This window comes from Setaria viridis, chromosome 5 (assembly GCF_005286985.2).
Source record: "Setaria viridis chromosome 5, Setaria_viridis_v4.0, whole genome shotgun sequence".
Taxonomy (NCBI): Eukaryota; Viridiplantae; Streptophyta; class Magnoliopsida; order Poales; family Poaceae; genus Setaria; species Setaria viridis.
This window is the reverse complement of record NC_048267.2, coordinates 15,313,048-15,334,221: the sequence shown is the minus strand read 5'-3', so window position 1 is coordinate 15,334,221 and position 21,174 is coordinate 15,313,048. Positions and strand designations below refer to the sequence as shown.

Sequence of the window (21,174 nt, the reverse complement as noted above, 5' to 3'; positions counted from 1 at the left end):
TAATACTTCTAATTAGTATCCAAACATCCGATGTGACAGGTACTAAAGGGTATGTTACCAAACAGGGCCTTGTACACTTACCACGCGACATGGATAATTTAGCTAGCAGTACCTGACATATCCTAAGATATGCCCTACATGCCCTTACAATAGAGATATTCTTGAAGATACGATACCTCATGGGACACAGCATGCCCATCGTTTGCGAAAGCTGCGACGCATGTTTTGGCGACGGGCAAAGATCTCGAAGCCATTTGGTCCAGTGTAGGGTGCATCCACATCCAGAGACCGGCTCACTCCTAGACCTTGTTTAGTTGCCCAATTTTAGGGTGTCAAAATTACTGTAGCAACACTGTAGCGTTTCGTTTGTATTTGTGAATTATTATCCAAATATTGACTAATTAGGCTCAAAAGATTCGTCTGGCAAAGTACAACAAAACTGTGCAATTAGTTTTTAATTTCGTCTAAATTTAGTACTCCATGTATGTACCACAAGTTTGATGTAATGGGGAATCTTCTTTTTTCATAGTGTCAAAGTTGGGATTTGGGGTGAAATAAACAAGGCCCTATTCTCCAAATGTACGCCTCTCGCCGGGCCACGTAGTATATTGCTGGATCGGTACATAGTCGCAGAGCACTCCATCGTACGCATGCGTATGTCTCCCGTGGTGAATGACGGCACGGCAGGCCGACCACCACAAACGTCACGTTGACCGCGCCGTTTGCCGCCCCGCCCGCTGGAGAACGCCGCAGCAGGGATCGTCGATGGAGCCAGCCGCCACACATGCGCCAGCCGCTACTGGCCATAAACCCCTGTTCCCCTTCCTTCCTCCTCTCTCACCGCGACCAGACACCAAGAAACCTCCCAACTCCTCTGCTCCCCGCCCCTCCTCTTGTCTCGTCCGGTCGGGAGAGCAGAGGCCTACCAGAGACTAACCCCGGCGCGCAACCAGGCCGCACGATTCGTCTCCAGCCTCTGCATGCGTCGCCGCTGGTACTGATCATCGGAACCGGGCCACCCAGCATGGCCCTCTGGTCGTCGTCGCCGCCGTGGTGGCTCACCACGGAGGCCTGCGACCTCCCCAACTCCGGCTCCGGCGCGGGGCTCGGGGAGTGGGCCGCGTTCGTTTTCCTCTCCAGGTGCTCGCAGCGCGTGCTCCTCTCGGCCACGTCGGGCGTGTTCCTCGTCGCGCTGCTATGCCTCGGGGTAGCGAAGCTCGTCTCCACCCGCCGGCAGCGGGGACGGCATGTCGGCGCCCTCAACGGCGGAGGCGGGGCCGACAAGGAGCCGCTGCTGGACAGGGGGGATGGCCGGGCGGCGGTGGCGGTGCGGGTCGGGGCCGGGTTCGTCGTCCCGCTGGCGGTGTCCGCGGTCCTCGCCGCGTTCTACGCCGTGCTCCTCGTCCTTTCTCTCGTCACGAGGTCCGGCGGTGAAGGGGAGGCCCTGGAGGCAGCGTTCCTGGTGCTGCAGTGCGCGGCGCACGCGGCCGCCGCGGCGGTGGTGGCACATGAGAAGCGCTTCCGCGCGGCGGCGCACCCGCTGACGCTGCGGCTCTACTGGCTCGCGGCGCCCGCGCTGACGGCGCTCCTCGCCGGCACCTCCGTCGCGCGCCTCGTGCTGTCCGGGGCCGGCGCCGCGACGCTCCCCGACGACGCGCTCGCGGTGGCGGCGCTCGTCCTGTCCCTCCCGCTGCCTCTGCTCGCCGTCTCCGGCGCGACGGGCATCACAGTTGTGGCCGACGCATCCTCGCCGACGGCTGACGGCGCCCACCACGACGAGACCAACAAGAACGTGACCCCGTACGCAACGGCGTCGTGGGCGTCCCGCGCGACGTGGGCGTGGATGAACCCGCTGATCCGGCGCGGCCACCGCGCGGCGCTGGAGCTATCCGACGTCCCCTCCCTCTCCCCCGCCCACCGCCCCGAGCGCATGCACGAGCTCTTCACCCGCCACTGGCCCTCCTCCTCCTCCTCCTCCTCCACCGGTGCCGCGGCGGCGGCGGCCAGCAACCCGGTCCGGCACACGCTGTTCCGGACGTTCTGGCCGCTGTTCCTCTTGAACGCGTCGCTGGCGCTGCTCCGTCTCACCGTCATGTACGTGGGGCCGACGCTGATCCAGAGCTTCGTAGACTACACCAAGGTGGGCGCGGAGAGGCCGCTGGGGGAAGGGGCGCGGCTGGTGGCGACGCTGCTGGCGGCCAAGTGCGCAGAGGCGCTGTGCAGCCACCAGTACAACTTCCACTGCCAGAAGCTGGGGATGCAGATCCGGGGCGCCCTCATCGTGGCGCTCTACCGCAAGGGGCTCCGGCTGTCGTGCTCCGCGCGGCAGCGGCACGGGCTCGGCATGATCGTCAACTACATGGCCGTCGACGCGCAGCAGCTCTCCGACATGATGCTGCAGATCCACTACCTCTGGCTCATGCCGCTCCAGGTATGTCGTACGTGCCTTGATTTTCTTTCCTCACCGTGGTAGTAGACGATGGTTCCGGCGCGGCCGGCCATCGCACGGCGGCGGCGTCATGGTTTTTTTTTTGTTGATTGACGACGATGTCGATGGGTTGCGCGCGACGGGGCCTGCGCGCGTGGCTGGGCACCAGGTGTTTTTTTTTCCGACGGACTAACTTTAAAAAGTTAAGTTGCTGTCATATCGAATCTAAAAAGCTAAAATATAGCTAATTATAAAACTAATTGCATGACGGCTAATCCGCGAGATGAATCTATTAAGCTTAATTAGTCCATGATTTTACAATGTGATGCTACAGTAAATATGTAAAATTAGATTTGATAAATTCGTATAATTCAAAAAATTAGGTTTAATAGATTCGTATCGTGAATTAGTCTCCGTCTATACAATTAGTTTTGTAATTAACCTATATTTAATAAAATATATTTTTAATTAGTATCTAAATATTGGTTAGTCCGTGCAATGAAACGCGCGGTCGCGGACGGTGCGCGCTTGCGTTGCCTCGTGCTCCGTGTCTTGGTTGGAATCAGAACTGACGTACATTGATTTTTATCCGCGCGTTTGGATGGTTTCTGACAGAGGTCACTTTGATATTATCCGTGCGCTTGGTTGGTTTCTGACACTGAGATACCAAAAAATTGTAGAACTAGCCACCTAGGCATAAACACGGCTGCTACATTACACACGCTCACACGCATTTGCACTTTCCTTTACGGAGATCTGGATGATACGAGATGCTAAATGTCACGTCGGAGGTTCGGATGCTAATTAGAAAAAATAAATATAAATTAATTATAAAATTAATTGTAGAACTATGTGCTAATTCGCGAGACGAATCCTAATTAATCCATCATTAGCAAATGGTCACTGTAGCACCACATTACCAAATCATGGACTAATTAGATTTAATAGATTCGTCTTGCAAATTACACTCCATCTGTACAATTAATTTTATAATTAACTTATATTTAATACTTCTAATTAGGATTCAAACATGCGACGTGGTTTAACACCTGAAGCCAAACGAGTTGTGTGCCTGTGAACGGCATGCATGCCAGTGTTCGGTGTTCCCGATCTGCCACTGCCCCACTGCCGCCCACAAATGCAGTAATGCAGTTACTAGTTGGTTGTTGTGCAGGACAACCTATCGGACCACTGCAATCCGCAGGCCATGATGTCGTTTGCTCATGCATCTGATTGATACAGTAAGCTGATGGAACGGTGCCTCCGAGGCATTTCAGATCCGTCGCTATATATATAATACAATTCTGTGATTATGAACAAAAGCATGAAGCCAATATGAGCTAGCGCGCCTGCATCGATGGATCCATCTCCTTGTTCTTGCTGGCTTCGTCGGTTCCTCCCCCCTTTGTCTCCTGTCGGCCGTTTGGTCGCGTCAAGCCGTCCAGATCCATTCGCCGACGACGACCTATGCTACTTTGCGCACAGCATTTTCCAAATACAGTACCAGCAAGTAATCAGAAATAATTCCCTATTTACCACCAGAACAACAGCATTTTCCAAATACAGTACCAGCAAGTAATCAGAAATAATTCCCTATTTACCACCAGAACAACCACTAGTACCTTTCTTGACCTTTAAAAAAACTTTAGTTTTTTATTTGACACCGAGTTTAACTTTCATTCCTTACATGACACTCTGTTAGATTTTCCATGCGAGAACCGTTGAATGTTCTACGAAAAGACAATTTTACCTCTCTGGATCCCACCACCCTTCTCCCTCCTTTCCTCCTCCCCTTCTCCCTCCTCTACTCCACACCGTCGCGTCAGCTCCCAACATGCGGCCGTGGTGGCCGGTGGCGTACAAGACCATCCTGCACGGCCTATCCATGTATGACGCCGTGGACCTTGACGCCGACGTCGCACACGTCCGATTTATCCTAACGGCGGTGCTTCCCGCACGTCACCGTCGGGATCCACCAACACAAGGACCTGAGCATCGTTCCCACCGAATGGCCGGCTTACCATGCACGACTTCACCCGGTTGCTGCATGAGGTCTACACACTCCCGCATGACACGTCGGCGCGCTTGGTTCGGGAGCCGAGCAAGAGGCTGCGTCTGCTACTAGTCCACCGGGGACACAGCCATTGGATCATGAATGAGCAGGAGGTACTGCAGGCAGCAAAGGCGGTGGGGTTCGAGATCGGGGCGATGGTGATGGATCTCCAGTGGTGGTGACCGCTGGGTTTTGCTTGGGTCAGATCCAACGGCTGCACTAGCGGCACCCGCCAGCCACCTCGCCCCAGCGTCGCAGCCTCCCGCGGTGGCATGGTGGACGGTGGCGCCCGGCCTCCCGTGGGGGCACGGCAGCCGACAGGCCGGTGTGGAGCAGAGGGAGAAGGAGAAGAGAGGAGGGAGAAGGGTGATGGGATCCACAGGGCCAAAATCGTCTTTTCACAGGGCATTTAACGATTCACATATGGAAAATCCAATAGAGTATTATATAAGGAATGAAAGTTGAACTCAGTGTTAAATAGAGAACGAAAATTTTCTGAAGGTTAAAAAAGAAACGAGTAGTTTTTTTAGTGTCAAATAGGGAATTCTCTCTAATAAATGAGAATCCGGCGGCTTTAGTTAGGAGGCTTTAGTTAGGCGACGGGCACGGCGGTTTTGTCGCAGAGGCAGGCCCGTGCGCAGGCTGTGGCTGGGGTCAGATTAGGCACACGGGACGGGACGGTACAAGTCACCGGGCCATACGGTATCCAGGGCGCTTTTGGGGCGGTGCAGCCGTCGACGTATACGCTGTCCTGGAAAGAAGGTACTGCCAATGAATCCTAGGTGGATGCATTGGCTCATTCTGTTCACCACCTCTCGTTCTCTGTCTTACCGGCCTATCGTCTGAACGAACACCAGCGGCAAGATTTTCTTTTCGTCACAGGACGGTAAGGTTAGCTTATTTCCTCGTCAGTTTTTTTATTACCCATTTTTTTCTTCGTCAGTTTGGGAGTACAAAGGGTCTGTTTGCTTGAGCTTATTCAGCTGGCTTATCAGCCATCAAACAGTATTTTTCTCTTACAATAAGTGAACAGCGCAAAAGAGAGGAGAGGATGCAAAATCAGTGCTGACGTGGGAGTTGGGTGCCAGGTATGGCGGGCGTTCATGCCACGTTGCATTGCCGCCGCCACCCCAGGGCCGCATATATACCCGTACCACAATACTAGTACACTTTTGGAGCTTGGCATTGATGGCGCAGGGGATCTCATCAGTGGATTCACCAAACCGCCTCCACATTTGTTTTCTTAGAGCAAGTATAATAAAGGACTATAAGTTGGCTGAATGCTGACGTGGAAGAGAGAAGAGGTGAGAGAGGAGAAGCGGGCTGTAAGCTTACAACTGACTTGGGCACAGGAACCAAGAAACTTTATGAGAATGACTTGTGGACCATGTATTAATGGTGAAGAACTAACCATTGTACGAGTGGGTTAGGAAAAGACTGAGAGAAACCTTGCAGCCCGCTTGCTAGCTGAGTTATTAAACTTGCTCTTACCCGGTGCAGTTTGCAGTGCAGCAGCAGGAACATCTGTGCTGCTACCAGGGATCGATGAAGATGACCTTCGTCTTTTTTAAAAAAATTACGTGCATTATTTTCTATGTATTTAGTTAGTGCTCCCAGGGCACCGGTTTCTACGGGGTATTTTCTATGGGAGAAATCAACTGCTTCGTACTTGTGGTTGCCAGCCTTTGACGGGTCTCTGCTCCTGGCATCCGGACCCATCGTACTTCTTACATTACTAATTATTCATTTTGATTTTTTTTAAATATATAGTTTTATTTACGTATCTCGCATCTCGATCCCACCATCCTTGCTTACATTATCATCCAGCAGAAACACTAGCAGCAGCAGTTCATCTGCCTATCGAGAAGAGCGTGCAAACACCGTGCCAGACCAATTAAACGCACGCGCTTATTTGTTTTACATCCACGTCCTCCAACACAAATAAGCTTCTGATTTCTTTATCAATTTTATTTACTAAAAATGTTTCGTATACTACAGGTTGGCGTGGCGCTGGGGCTCCTGTACACGTACCTGGGCCCTCCGGTGACGTCGGCGCTGGTGGGCGTCGCCGGCGTGATGGTGTTCGTGCTCCTGGGCACCCGCCGCAACAACCATTACCAGTTCTCGCTGATGAAGGAGCGCGACCAGCGGATGAAGGCGACGAACGAGATGCTCAACTACATGCGCGTGATCAAGTTCCAGGCGTGGGAGGAGCACTTCAACGCGCGCATCGGCCGGTTCCGCCGCCTCGAGTTCGGCTGGCTCTCCCGCTTCATGTACTCCATCTCCGGCAACATCATCGCGCTCTGGAGCGCCCCCGTCGTCGTCTCCGCGCTCGTCTTCGCCACCTGCGTGCTCTGGGGAGGGACGCGCCTCGACGCCGGGCTCGTCTTCACCGCCACCTCCTTCTTCAAGATCCTGCAGGAGCCCATGAGGAACTTCCCACAGGCTATGATCCAGGCCTCGCAGGCCATGATCTCGCTGCAGCGACTCGACTCGTACGTTGCGTTTACGCCATAGCTATATATGTACTGTACATATATGTCAAGACATTCATACATATACATAGCATGGCAAAATGAACAATAATGGACATCGATCGGCGGCCAGGTACATGACGAGCGCGGAGCTGGACGACGGCGCCGTGGAGCGGGAGCCCGCCGCTGCGGCGTCAGGCGGCGACGGCGGGGCGGCCGTGCAGGTGAAGGACGGCGTGTTCGCGTGGGACGACGAGGTGGAGGACGGGCAGGAGGTGCTGCGCGGGATCGACCTGGACATCCGGACGGGCGCGCTGGCGGCCGTGGTGGGCATGGTAGGGTCCGGCAAGTCGTCGCTGCTCGGATGCATCCTCGGCGAGATGCGCAAGGTCTCCGGCAAGGTATGTGGAGTAACTTACTTTTTTATTTTAATGAACCACCCACGGGAGCTGCTCATTATATTAAAAAGAAAAAGATCAATTATATTAAAACACAAACTGAGAACAACAATATAGCCACAAAAGTAGCTTCCAACAAATAGCGTCAACTCAACTCAATTCAAATAAAAAAGAACTCTTTGACCGGTTGAATTGAGACATCGACACAAGCCACACAACACTAACGCCTGAGCATCGACCAGCACCACCACCCAGTAGAAAAAGCCGACAAGTAGCCCTTATCACCAGTGTCGTCATCCCTGACGATGTCCCACGCCGAACCAGCCGCTGGCACGCAGGACTGGCCGCTATAGTCCGCTGCAAGCTGTGTAGCTATCAGGGCTTCTCCACTATGCCGCCGTCGTTCTCAGGTCACACACACGGTCGTTGATCTCCCAATCCACGGCTTTGTGTCAGCAGAAGTCAAAAGAGGAGCATACTGCACCATACCAAAAAGGCCAGCGCTCTACAAGATCCAACGCCGAAGCACCACTACTGCACTGTACACACCAAACAACCAAAACACCGCACCGAATCCTGACCCTCCAAGACAACTCAAAACGTGTGGGGGCCTCACCACATCCACCGCCGTACACCACTCCTCGGACACATCACCTTAAAGCGAACGGGGGCTTTGCCACTTCCGCTCACCAAGGATCCGGATTTGCTTTACCGTCGGGGGTAACATGGTGCACCCGAGCTACTCCAATAACTTCACCTCCACCTTGCCGCTGCCGGAATTTCAGCTGTACCATGTGCGCAGACACAAAGCTTCCCGCGATAATGGCTCACCACCACCATCAGTGTAGACCTTCGCAACACCACAACGGCACCACGCGAGCGGCCTCCGCATCGCCACAGCACCACCATGGCCTCGTAGCCTTCGAGCCGCTCACCTCCTCGCTTGTGCGGCCACTAGCCGCATGTCCTTGCCAGCACCGCCGTACCTCACGGCCTCCACATGCTGCGCCAGCCGTAAACGCATCAGGGCCGCTATCGCGCGGCTTCCCTGGCCTTGGAAATGCCTGACCCGGCCTCCTGTGCGGATCTGCATCCCCTGATCCGTCGCCGCCACCGCCTGCCGCTGCACGCCTAGACTGCTCGTTGCCACCGCTCCATGTTGCCGAGCCCGCGCTCTCGAAAATCACCGGCGCACCTCCATGCCAGACCACCGCCACGAGCCGCGCCACCTCATCCACCCCTAGCCCCAGGAGGACCGGATCCGGTCGCTGGGGGACCAGTTCCGCCACCCCCGAGCCTCCACGATGGTGGCTGCAATCACATGGCCATCCTCCAGGGCTTGGAGCATAGCTCCCTAGATGAAGTCGCGCCCCTACTCGCGCTGCCGCTACCCCGAGCCGAGCTCCGTCGTATACCTCCCCCCGCGCCCAGCCACGGTGCCGCCCGGCCACCTAGCATTGCCCCTCGCGCAGATCCCGCGCTCACGACCCATAGGGCAAGGTCCCGCCGCCACTATCCTTAGGAGTCGCGCGGGCTTCCAGGGACCCCCTCTAGCAGCGGCGAGGTGGGCGAGGGAGGCGGAGGAGTTGGCAGTGGCGGCTAGGGTTAGCGGCCGTTCATGTCGCCCACGCGCGGGGGGAGGGGGGAGGGGGAAGCGACACGGGCGCCAGGGGATACCCTCACTCGATCACTTCACTTGCGTTCATTCATGCTATCTAATGCATGCCTGGCTGTTTCTATTTGCATTGCACCTGATCGATAGTGTGGGCCGACTTGGAAACATGGTCCCGTAATCTAGCTAAGGAGGTGTTTGGATCTTTAGTCCGAACTAAAATTCATGTCACATTGAATATTCGAAGGCTAATTAGGAGGATCAAATATGGGCTAATTATAAAACTAATTACACAGATGGAGACTAATTCCCGAGACGAATCTATTAAGCCTAATTAATCCATCGTTAGCACATGTTTACTGTACAACCACATTATCAAATTATGGACTAATTAGGCTTAATAGATTCGTCTAGAAAATTACCCTCCATCTGTGCAATTAGTTTTGTAATTAGTCTATGTTTAATACTCTTAATTAGTATCTAAACATTCGATGTGATAGAAATTTTAGGAGCTAAACAGACGGGACCTAAATCAATAAACATCCATTGTGTACCATAGGTAGGAAAATATAATGATTGCTCGTTTGCTCCCAATGCTTTCACGAAGGTACTACCACGCAATGATAAATGATTTGGTCCTTATGACACAGCAAGTCAGCATAAGGGGTGTTTGGATACGAGGTGCTAAACTTTAACAGTGTCACATCGGATGTTCGGATGCTAATTAGGAGAACTAAACATGAGCTAATTATAAAACTAATTGCAGAACCCTGTGCTAATTCGCGAGACGAATCTATTCACCTAATTAATCCATCATTAGCAAATGGTTACTGTAGCACCACATTGTCAAATCATGGACTAATTAGGCTTAATAGATTCGTCTCGTGAATTACACTCCATCTGTGCAATTAGTTTTGTAATTAGCCTATATTTAATACTTCTAATTAGCATCAAACATCCAATGTGATGAGCGTGAAACTTTAACGCCCTCGAGCCGAACACTGTTCGCCCTAAAGTGACAGTCCACCGACTTCGAAAAAAAAATAACGCACTGACACGCTGCCGTTACTTTATACTCGGGACAACACTACAACAGTGTGTTTCGGTGGTTGCCATTGATGCCGCATTGCCCTAGATTCGAGTGGTACACAGACTACCAGCTGTTTTCGCTTTCTTCGTTTGTTTGCCTAAACAGGAGAACGGGTCCAGCGTTCAAGTGGGCCCCGTTCGCTTTAAGACGACAGCTAGCCGGGCCCCGTCCCACCCAGGGCTGCAACAAACAGGAGATAGATCAACTTTGTCATCGATTGTTGTCACTTGTCAGCCAGGGTAGGAGCAGCTACTACGTTTATCTTCCATTAAAGATAATGATTATCCAAACGATCGAGTACACCTTAGGCCGGCTCCAATGGTAAAGACCTGTTTAGGAGGAGGTGGCTAAAGTTTAATCTTGGGTTAAAGTTTAGTTCTCTTAAATGGAGGGTTAAATTTTAGCCCTTTGGGGTGTTTGGATGGAAGCTAAATTTTAGCACTTATTTTGATAAAAGACTTATTTGTTTCTGCTTTCTCTCCTATCCTTTACCCCTCCTCTCCCCCGCTTCATCCTCCCGCTCCTTGGGTGACGACGCAGGGCCGACCTCCTCCACCTCATCTCCCCGTACCACCACAGCCACCACCGGAAGCGCCTCACTGCCGCCGCTAGCCATCATGGCGCGCCTCATGGACCTGGAGGAGTCTGCGCCGCCCTCGCCCGCTGCCGTCGCGGCACCGTGGCCGGTCGTCGTCCCGCCCCGCCCGCCTCCTCCGCCCCCAGTGCCGGAGACGGCCGCGGAGAAGCGGCGGAAGCTGTTGGGCGCGCTGGAAAGTGCGACGAGGACCTCAAGACGCTGCGGCGGATCATCGCGGCCGTCCGCGCCGCCGAGATGCGCGCGGCCGCCGCATCCGACGTCATCCCTGCTGCTGGCAGGTGGCCGCGCCGCCAGAGGAGAAGGCGGTCGGGGAGGAGGAGGGGCTGTCGGTGGGGAAATGAGGCGAGGCGGACGTGGCGGGGCCGGCGAGGCAAGGTGGAGGTGATGGCGGCGGCAAGGTCGGGCGGAGGAGGCGAGGCTAGGTGGAGGCGGAGGAGGAGGTGGCGGCACCGCGGGGTCAAGCGGAGATAAGGCGAGGTGGCGGGGCCGGTGAGGCGAGGGGGAGGCGGCGGCGGGGTCGACGAGGCGAGGCAGAGGCAACGGCGGTGGTGGGGTCGGGCGCAGGAGGGGGAAAGTGCAGAGAGAGAGAGTGCGGGGAGGAGAGAGAGGAAAGGAGTAGGGGTGGAAATTGGTCTGGGGGACCACTTTTAGTCCCCTTTAGTCCATTTTAGTACCTCTTGGAAGGGCTAATGGATTATAGGGCCTAAAGTTTTAGCCCCTCCATTTAATCTAGCTAAAATGGAGGGGCTAAATTTTAACACCCTCCCAAACACCCCCAAAGTCAACCAGCTAGCTCATGTGTTTACATGGCAGATCCACGTTAGCAAGATTCAATAAGAGATAAGAATAAAAGATGGCTTCTCCATCAGTCTAACTCATAACACCATCTCAAGATGTGAGACCCACCTAAAAAATCAATATCTTTCCATGGATCCTTCTTCTACCTTACTGCCATCCCTCCCTTCTCTCCCTGGGTGCTCCGGCCGTCCAGCGAGCCGTTTGTGGGGGATCCACGGGCTCACCCACGCGGGCCTACGCCCGGTCGCTCAGTAGCTCCGTCAGCAGCGGCACACCGCGCCACGATCTCGCCCCTGCGCGCCATCGGCTGGCTCGTGCGGCTACATGCGGGCCCTGGACTTCCGCATAACCGCGGCCTCATGCACTTGGGCCGGCGTGCCGCCGCCGGGCAGCTTCTCCGCCGGCCGGGCGCGGTGCCGCGACCTCGCGCTGTGCACCCTGTGCATCGCTACCCGCCTGCTCCTCTGCTGGCGCCGGCCGTGGTGCCACGACCTCGCGCCGTGTGTGTTGGCCCAGCCCCTCAGCTCCCTCACGCAAGGTGAACACGCGCACACGAGCACTAGCTCTCGGAGATACTCTGAACTCTCACCAGAAGAAACACGCACGCACAGGGCACTTGAAAAGGGCACTTAGAGCTTTTCTGGCACTGCACAACACTTGTGCCTTTTTTTATATTTTTTCACGCACAAACTGATTATATGATCTCGTATTTAAACACACACTAGCAGGCTTGGCCTCTGTTTAGCGACGTGCTCAACCACTAGCCGCAAGAACCGGTCAAGAAGCTAGCTAATCCTTACACTAACACTAATGCATCGAACATGCAAAGCAGCATCCAAGGTAACAGCTCGTACGCGTTCAACTCCAACGGCCGTCAGAGTGCGCACATACCGCTTCCAGCTCCTGGACGTGCACCACCACTAGGCTAAGCACCTGTCCGAGAAAAACCTGCACAGCTGACTCTGCGTCACATTTGGCACTGCCACCTGGTTGCCGATCTGCTCACTTTGCATCGCCGATCCGGCCACTGCACCATGCAGCACACGTACACCACTAACTAGCCAACGACACGTAACGCTAACACACACGACACGATTAACAACTCCCACAAATCAACAAGATTAAGTCTAACAGTGCGGCCTGCGCATCGCTTCCCGCCTGCTCCTCCGACGGCCGCTCGCGGTGCCGCGCCCTGGCACCGTGGGCTCTCCCCTCCGCCGGCAGTTAGCGAGTAGGAGGCGCTCGTCCACTCTTTTCAGTCCGGCCACGGGAGAGCGAGAAGGAGCAGTGGACCCAGCAGCGCATCGGGACACGTGAATGAGCTTATCTCTAGTTCCCACGCTAGCGAAGGAGCTTATCTTTATCTCTAGTTTCCACGCTAGCGTTGAGTTTTTGGTGCTCTGACGTGCCCCCGTTGGAGGAGGCCCTTAGGTGCGCTACTCCTCCTTGCTTGTTTACCTTTGATGTGACGGAAATGTTTTTCTAAACACGGTTACAGTACATTGGACGACGACGTTAATTATGTACGGAGTATGTTTTTAAGATATATCTTTTTAATACGGAAGAAGCTAGGCTACAATCCAGCCAGTAGATAAGACACGACGCAGGTCAAAAGTCACTCCAAAATAAAAGGATCAAACAAGGACCCGTCCAGGGATCTCGATGGATCCAGTGCACAGTGCCACATCACCACCAGACGGCTTGTCTAGAAAAAAAAATCGCACCGTCCGTGATCTCCCTGATGGAAGCATCCAATCAAAATGTTTTGTCCGGAGCGCCGGAGTTCATGTTTCTTGTCAAGTTTTGCGACGATGCCGCGCACATAAGCGAATCATATATAAGTCTAAAAGAACAGCAGATGATAGATTATTAAGTGTGGGTGGCACGTACAGGAGATCAAATCAGACAAATACTACAAATTTAAAATAGTATTATACTCCCTAGATTTGTAGTTCTTGCTATACACCTAGATATAGAATGTGTCTAGATACTTAGATATATAAAAGCTATAAATATAGAAATGCTAAAACAATTTGCAATTTTTGAAACGGAGGGAATAGTACAGTCATAGGATCCAGGTCTTAAAAAAGTATTATAGTACAGAGACCAGATCGATTCTCTGGTGATAGGAGCAGGATACGTACTGGGATGGGCCGGGATAGCAGATCTTTTGTCGTTTCTACTCCTCTAGTTTGTTCATTTAGGATCAAACCTTTAGTTTGTTCATTTAGGTTTGGTTTTCAATTTTTCTTTTTTTGGTTATTTCATTTTCCAACTTTCAAAACAAAGAAAGAAAAAAAATCCATAATTGATGTTGACATGAGTAAAAAGTAAAAAAGTTAACTGATAGTGTCAAAATTTGAGCAAATGCAGAAGTCCTGTAATATGCAAGTTACATTATTCCAGTCAGAACAATAACCGATTGTAGAACCGACAAAGTAAATAAAGTGTTTCTCTTATGAGCAACTCCAGCAATAGTCCTCAAACAAAAGCTCCTAAAATGATCAAATGTGGTTTTGTCTATTTTTTATGGGCCACAAAATTGTTTCCAACTCCAGCAATAGTCCCTATGGATAGAGGGCTCCCTCTAGAAATGAAGGGTGGAGGGGGGAATTTGAAGGCCTCTCCAAGATTGGGAGCCAAGTAAAGGGTCTGCTGGAGTGCGGTTTTCTGACTTAGCCCTCTAAACTTAGAGTAGGGGACTTTTAGAGCATTGATATGCAAGGTAGATAACTGAACCTGATGTTTGATATAGTTTAACAACCTATAATGCTTAAAGATTCAGTCATTCTGCTAATTACATTGAGATGGAAGTTAATGTAAGAGATTTACAGTAACTACTGCTTTGGGTGCCAAACTTGTTGTTTTTTACAGTTCTTTTTTCCTCTAATTAATATAACATCGGTTTAAAAAAAAGATTTACAGCAACCGAACCCAATGTACTAGACTGCTAACTGTAACTTCCATTACATAACCATTAAATGGTGTTCCTCTACTCTCTGGAAAACTTTGACAAGCTGAAGAAAAGAATCTTTGAGTTCAATCTTTGAGAGAGTAACCTTATGTTTTCATAGAAAATAAACAGAAACCTCATCTAGTATTGCTTACTATTGCAGGTGAAGGTGTGTGGCAGCACAGCATACGTTGCTCAGACAGCATGGATTCAGAACGGCACCATCGAGGAGAACATTCTCTTCGGGAAGCCCATGCACCGGGAGAGGTACAAGGAGGTGATCAGGGTATGCTGCCTGGAGAAAGACTTGGAGATGATGGAGTTTGGCGACCAGACAGAGATTGGTGAGCGTGGCATCAACCTTAGCGGCGGGCAGAAGCAGCGCATCCAGCTCGCCCGCGCCGTATACCAGGACTGCGATATCTACCTCCTCGACGATGTCTTCAGCGCAGTCGATGCACACACCGGCACAGAAATCTTCAAGGTACTCGCTCAATTTAACTTTAGTTTCTAGTAGTTTGACAGTTGCAGTCCTAAAATTGCTGAACTTGATCAGATATAAAATGCGCTTCAGATTCCCAACCGAATAAATAGCAGTAGACTGACCTCGACCGTTGCTTATGTTTGTGCAGGAATGTGTGAGAGGTGCTCTGAAGAACAAGACCGTAGTGCTTGTGACCCACCAAGTTGATTTCTTGCACAATGCCGATATCATATACGTAAGAACATAGTGTTTTTGGTAGCTGTTAAATGTTAATGTTATCAATTGATCTCGGTCGCATGGGCATCTCTGAATCAGCTCAACCACTGCATGCACATCCCTTCTGATCCAGGTGATGAAGGACGGCATGATCGTGCAATCGGGCAAGTACGACGAGCTCCTCCAGCTCGGCTCCGACTTCGCGGCGCTGGTCGCGGCCCACGACAGCTCCATGGAGCTCGTAGAGAGCGCGGCGCCGGCGAGCGAGGGCGAGCTCCCCCTCTCCCGGCAGCCGTCGAGCAAGCGGAACGCCGACTCGCCGTCGTCGTCCTCCATCGTGGCGCCCAAGGCCGAGAAGGCGTCGGCGCGGCTGATTAAGGACGAGGAGCGCGCGAGCGGGCACGTGAGCCTCGCCGTGTACAAGCAGTACATGACGGAGGCGTGGGGCTGGTGGGGCCCGCTCGTGGTGGTGGCGGTCTCCATCGCGTGGCAGTGCTCGCTGGTGGCCAGCGACTACTGGCTCGCCGACGAGACCTCCGCGGAGAACGCCGCTTCGTTCCGGCCGTCCCTGTTCATCAGCGTGTACTCCATCATCGCCGCCGTCTCGGTGGTGCTCGTCGCGGCGCGCTCCTTCCTCGTGGCCTTCATCGGCCTCCAGACTGCGGACAAGTTTTTCAAGCAGATCCTCAACAGCATCCTGCACGCGCCCATGTCCTTCTTCGACACCACGCCGTCCGGCAGGATCCTCAGCAGGGTACGACGTCCTTATTTTCTTTCTTGGTCTGATTTGCTTGATCCTGTCCATGAGTGTGTATATATATATGTATAGCTCTGAGTGTCTGAGATGGCTTATATGATTTTCCGCAGGCGTCATCGGATCAGACGAACGTCGATCTCTTCCTGCCGTTCTTCGTCTGGATGAGCGTGTCCATGTACATCACCGTGATCAGTGTGCTGATCGTCACGTGCCAGGTGGCCTGGCCGTCTGTCGTCGCCATCATCCCTCTGGTGATACTGAACCTCTGGTACCGGGTGAGTTTCTGCTGCCACCATGCATGGCAACAACTCTCTGATGATTTCACTTAGATGTCTTCTGCATTTGCTGCATGCCTTGACAATCTGGTATTGTTCACCGCAGGGCTACTATTTGGCAACGTCAAGGGAGCTGACCCGCCTCGAGTCGATCACAAAGGCTCCGGTGATCCACCACTTCTCGGAGACGGTTCAGGGTGTCATGACCATCAGGTGCTTCAGGAAGGAGGACAGCTTCTTGCAGGAGAACCTGAACCGGGTGAACGCAAGCCTGAAGATGGACTTCCACAACAATGGCGCCAACGAGTGGCTCGGTTTCCGGCTCGAGCTGATCGGAAGCTTCGTTCTCTGCTTCACAGCCTTGCTCATGGTCACATTGCCAAGTAGCTTCGTGCAGCCAGGTGGGCTTTCTACCATCTGATTGACCGTACAGTATCACCATCATGAGTTCTGTGTCGAAATACTGTGACGTTCTCTAATGGTTTCGAACTCTGAATACCCTTCTCACGATGCAGAGTACGTTGGTCTATCACTATCGTATGGTCTATCGCTCAACCAGGTGTTGTTTTGGGCCATCTGGATCAGTTGCTTCATAGAAAACAAAATGGTCTCAGTTGAGAGGATAAAGCAGTTCACAAACATTCCTTCAGAGGCCGCATGGAGGATCAAGGAGTGCCTACCAGATGCTAACTGGCCAACAAAAGGTGACATCGATGTCATTGATCTCAAGGTACATCACTAACTGATAGTCTGTTACATTTTTATTAAAAAATATTCGATATGTTAGCGGTCAAGAATTTGAGAAGCATCAAGTAACACGAGTTTGTCTCTGTGCTTCTGCAGTTTAGGTATAGGCACAACACTCCGCTAGTGTTGAAGGGCATTACAATAAGTATACATGGAGGAGAAAAGATTGGAGTTGTTGGTCGAACTGGTAGCGGCAAATCAACGCTGATCCAGGCATTGTTCAGAATAGTAGAGCCTTCTGAGGGGAAAATAATTATTGATGGAGTTGACATCTGCACTTTAGGACTCCATGACCTTAGATCTCGGTTTGGTATCATTCCTCAGGAGCCTGTTCTCTTTGAGGGGACTATTCGGAGCAACATTGATCCACTTGAGCAATATTCTGATGATGAAATCTGGCAGGTACATATTTCAACAAATATTTTTTCATCTATTTATTTTCTGTTATCATCTTATTAGAAGCTAAACTTATTTCCCTTTTAGGCTTTGGAACGGTGTCAATTGAGAGAAGCCGTGACTTCAAAATCCGAAAAGCTTGATGCTTCAGGTCAGTTAACTGTTATGTGTTTAATATGTTTTGAAAATAATATGAATTTCATCTTTCCTACTTCAGCGGTACATATTGTTTTCTCCATTAAACGTGTGTGTAAAAATAGTGATTTAAGAGTACTGTGTCAGTAACTGCACGAAGGACTTCATTGAAAAAGCCTAAGTTTTTCCTCATAACATTATTTTGAACCGAAGGAATTCCTTGAAACATTTGTTGCAGCTCCATACTGATAATGAACATTGCCTTTTCTCCACCTAGTTGTCGACAACGGTGAGAACTGGAGTGTAGGACAGAGGCAACTGCTATGCCTAGGCCGGGTGATGCTCAAACGCAGCAGGATACTGTTCATGGATGAGGCTACTGCTTCGGTGGATTCCCAAACCGATGCTGTGATTCAGAAGATCATTCGGGAAGACTTTTCAGCTTGTACAATCATCAGCATTGCCCACAGAATACCAACAGTTATGGATTGCGACAGAGTCCTAGTTATCGATGCAGGTAACCATCTAAAGCTTAACGCTCTGTTCACAATAACGCTATAAGGCACTGGACTCCATAGCTTCTTAGTAATATTAGTAGCATTTTAGAACTCTAGCTCATGCTGCACAATATCATCATAATTATCAATCTAAAACCTGAATTACTAACAGGACTAGCAAAGGAGTTTGACCGGCCTGCGAATTTGATCGAGAGGCCATCTCTCTTTGGAGCGTTAGTTCAAGAGTATGCAAACCGGTCATCCGACGTGTAACCTTGGAGATGACATATTTTTGACTCAAGATTCTGGAGGAAATAGGGAATGGAAATTTCTTGGTGTGGTGTGGTGAACAAGCAAGCTGCATTCAAGCTCTGAATAAAACTGCGAGCCCTCAAAAGTTCAGGAGCGGTAACCAGGTGTTGGGGCTTGGGGGAATGGAAGGTCAGAGAATAGCCACAATGTGATAAGGCATCAAGTTGACTAAGACGAGGACACGAAGTAGATTTCAGGATGTGTTCCGGCCGTTTAAGCTGAATTTTTCATTTTTTTCCTAAAACTGTGAGCTGAAGATGATGAATGAAACTAATTTCACGGAAATTGCAAAATATTTGCTTCTCCAGAGAACTTGTGTGGGTTGTTTATTTGTACTCGATCCATTAAGATTTACTTGTCCTCTGTAGCATCGATGCGGTTTTTAATAAACATATTTAGCCAGTGTTCTTTCTAATAACGTATATCCAAAAATAACAATGAAATGTAATAGTTGGAATTACTTTTTTTTTGAATGGTCATGGGAGAGCGTCCCCATCTGAATTATATTCAAAAGTGTGGCAAACCACATATCAACTACTTCGTTTTTTCGGGGAACGAGGTAAAAATCCTACAATGCTTGGTTAATTTGGGAAAACCGAAGACCACAACGATCTACCTAGCTAAACTAGGTCTCAGCAAACTCCAGCACAAGGATGGAATTGTGACATGACCACGAATAAGAAAACACCATACTTGAGCATAAAGGTGAAATTGTGGCACAACCACATAAAGCAACACCGCGCCCAACACAAGGGTGAAAATAAGGCATTACCACCAATCACAACTAAATTGCGCATCGTCAAGCTTAGCAGCCACAACAAGGATTCCCACAGCGACGCCATCATCGCTGGCCTAGGAAGTGGGCTGGCTTTTCACCCAACGAATCCATCACGGTAGCGCGGGAAGGCACATCGTAGATGCCTCCAGGAAGGAAACGGTACCCATGGGCAAATATGTAATAAATAAATAAATCGGTATAAAGCAGGATGTGGTCTACCCATGGGAATTACTTCGATGAGGCAAATATATAATAAATAAATAAATCGGTATAAAGCAGGATGTGGTCTGTAGGGGCCTCTCTAATCAGACATTTTTTTTGCCGTTATCTAATTTTTAGCTGTTGGCCAAGGCATCATGATATCCCTCTTCCTATCAGACGAGTCATGAGGAGGAAACAAAAATTTACATTAGCGTTATAAATATGGACCACGCCCATTAGCGTCCATTAGTGTAATAGAGGTACACTATCTATTAGTCCCGTATTGCTAATAGAAGAGAGTGTGGGGGGTTTTCCTCTCTATAAATATGGACCACGCCCTTATGAAAAAGATGCACCATAAACTATTATACGGGGAGTTCCTTAGGTTTGGGAATCCCTGAGGTGGTCTACATGAGTTAGGTTTTGCCTCTTCTACACTATTGCGCTACCATTCTCCATTCCGTTGCATCGGTGTGCACCGGCGAGCGAGAGAGCAGGTCTTTAGAACTAACTCATCCTTGTGATCCTGCACTGGGAGAGGGTGAATAAGGTTTTGGGAAGCACTCCACGCGACTGCTCAAGTTCGTCACCATGGCTCATCCTCCGTCCAATCTTCGTGTCGCGACGTACTGTCTTCTTCAACGCCAGCTATCGCGATCTGTCCACAACACTATCGTCATCCCATCTGCAACGCTCGTCATCACGGCTTCGTCATCTGCATCTGCTTAGTACGTGTGTCGTGTCTTGACCCAATCTTTAATCATATGTTGTTACTGTTAGTATATTGTAGAATTGCATCCTAGGATTTGCTATTGTCATGATTTATTTATTTTGGAAATTAATACTGCAATTGCCTAATTATCCAATAATCCAAAAACCTTATACTAGGCAATCTGCTGATTTTACCATGGTTAGTTTTGCTGAGTGCCAGAAAAGTTTTCTAGTGTGAACTTTAATAGATGGCAATCAAAGGTCCATCTCTGGCTTAATACGATGCACATCTGGTTCACGAGAAAAGGCAAACCAGAAGGCGAACTAACTGCTGAGCAACAGCAGAAGTTCACGGATGCTAATAATTTTTTTATGGGATGTATCATTAGCGTGCTCTCTGACTGTTTGGTTGATATCTATGTGGACTCGACATATGCGAAAGAGTTGTGGGATGCTTTGGTTACAAAGTATGGTGTGATAGATGCAGATAGTGAACTGTACCTCATGGAGAGCTTCTATGACTACAGGATGGTGAACAACTGTTCTAAGGTAGAGCAAGCGCATGAGGTGCAGTGCATTGTGAAGGACCTTGAGCAGCTCAAGTGTGAGATACCCGATAATTTTTGTGGCTGGATTAATTGCAAAATTGTCTTCCACATCGAGGAATTTCGCCACAACTCTAAAAGTATCAGTTGAAAACCTGATAGCGTCTCTTGATGTTGAGGAGAAGGCTCAAAAGAAAGAATGCTGGTGATAAAGGAGATCAAGGCCAATCTAGTGCTAACATGGTGTAGAAGTTCCCATGCAACAAGAATAAAGGGAAAAATAAGGTCGTCAAGACTACTACCTTCAAGAAGAAGAAGATGAACAAAGCCGAGTTGTCTTGCTATACATGTGGCAAGCTAGGATATTTCTCAAAGGATTGTCCAGGCCACACAGATTGCAAGGATAAAAAGGCTAATTATGGATCTAGATCCAAGGATGTCAACACGGTGACAGGTATGGTAATTTATTACCTATTGTTCTTTGAATTTTTCAATCTACCGGTTGGTGGCTTGATACAGGTGCCAATGTTCATGTGTGTGCTGACATATCTATGTTCTCTTCTTACCATGTAGCTCAGGGTTCCTCCATCCTAATGGGGAATGGGTCACATGCTTCTGTTCATGGTGTTGACATGATAGACCTTAAGTTTACTTTGGGAAAGATCGTGCAATTGAGGAACGTGCAGCATGTCCCTACTATCAACAAGTTCTTG

The 21,174-nt window shown here is 50.4% G+C and overlaps 1 protein-coding gene across 1 annotated transcript; it reads left to right on the top strand.

The window, feature by feature from the left end:
- The first annotated feature begins 770 nt into the window (after positions 1 to 770).
- Positions 771 to 18,628, top strand: LOC117854906 (ABC transporter C family member 4). Its single transcript, XM_034737168.2, has 13 exons — positions 771 to 2,431; positions 6,480 to 6,979; positions 7,092 to 7,359; positions 14,571 to 14,891; positions 15,040 to 15,126; positions 15,241 to 15,861; positions 15,975 to 16,139; positions 16,246 to 16,540; positions 16,655 to 16,869; positions 16,983 to 17,288; positions 17,370 to 17,433; positions 17,695 to 17,934; positions 18,087 to 18,628. Exons 1-13 carry the CDS (start codon positions 785 to 787, stop codon positions 18,185 to 18,187), a joined length of 4,830 nt encoding a protein of 1,609 aa, XP_034593059.1. The 5' UTR covers positions 771 to 784; the 3' UTR covers positions 18,188 to 18,628.
- The last annotated feature ends 2,546 nt before the right edge of the window (positions 18,629 to 21,174 follow it).

Bases quoted from the DNA above. Each gene is read 5' to 3' on its own strand.
- LOC117854906 (XM_034737168.2), top strand. From the start codon at position 785: ATGCGCCAGCCGCTACTGGCCATAAACCCCTGTTCCCCTTCCTTCCTC. The intron at 15,862-15,974 runs GTACGACGTCCT...GATTTTCCGCAG, and splicing joins CCGGCAGGATCCTCAGCAGG to GCGTCATCGGATCAGACGAA. The intron at 16,140-16,245 runs GTGAGTTTCTGC...TGTTCACCGCAG, and splicing joins TACTGAACCTCTGGTACCGG to GGCTACTATTTGGCAACGTC.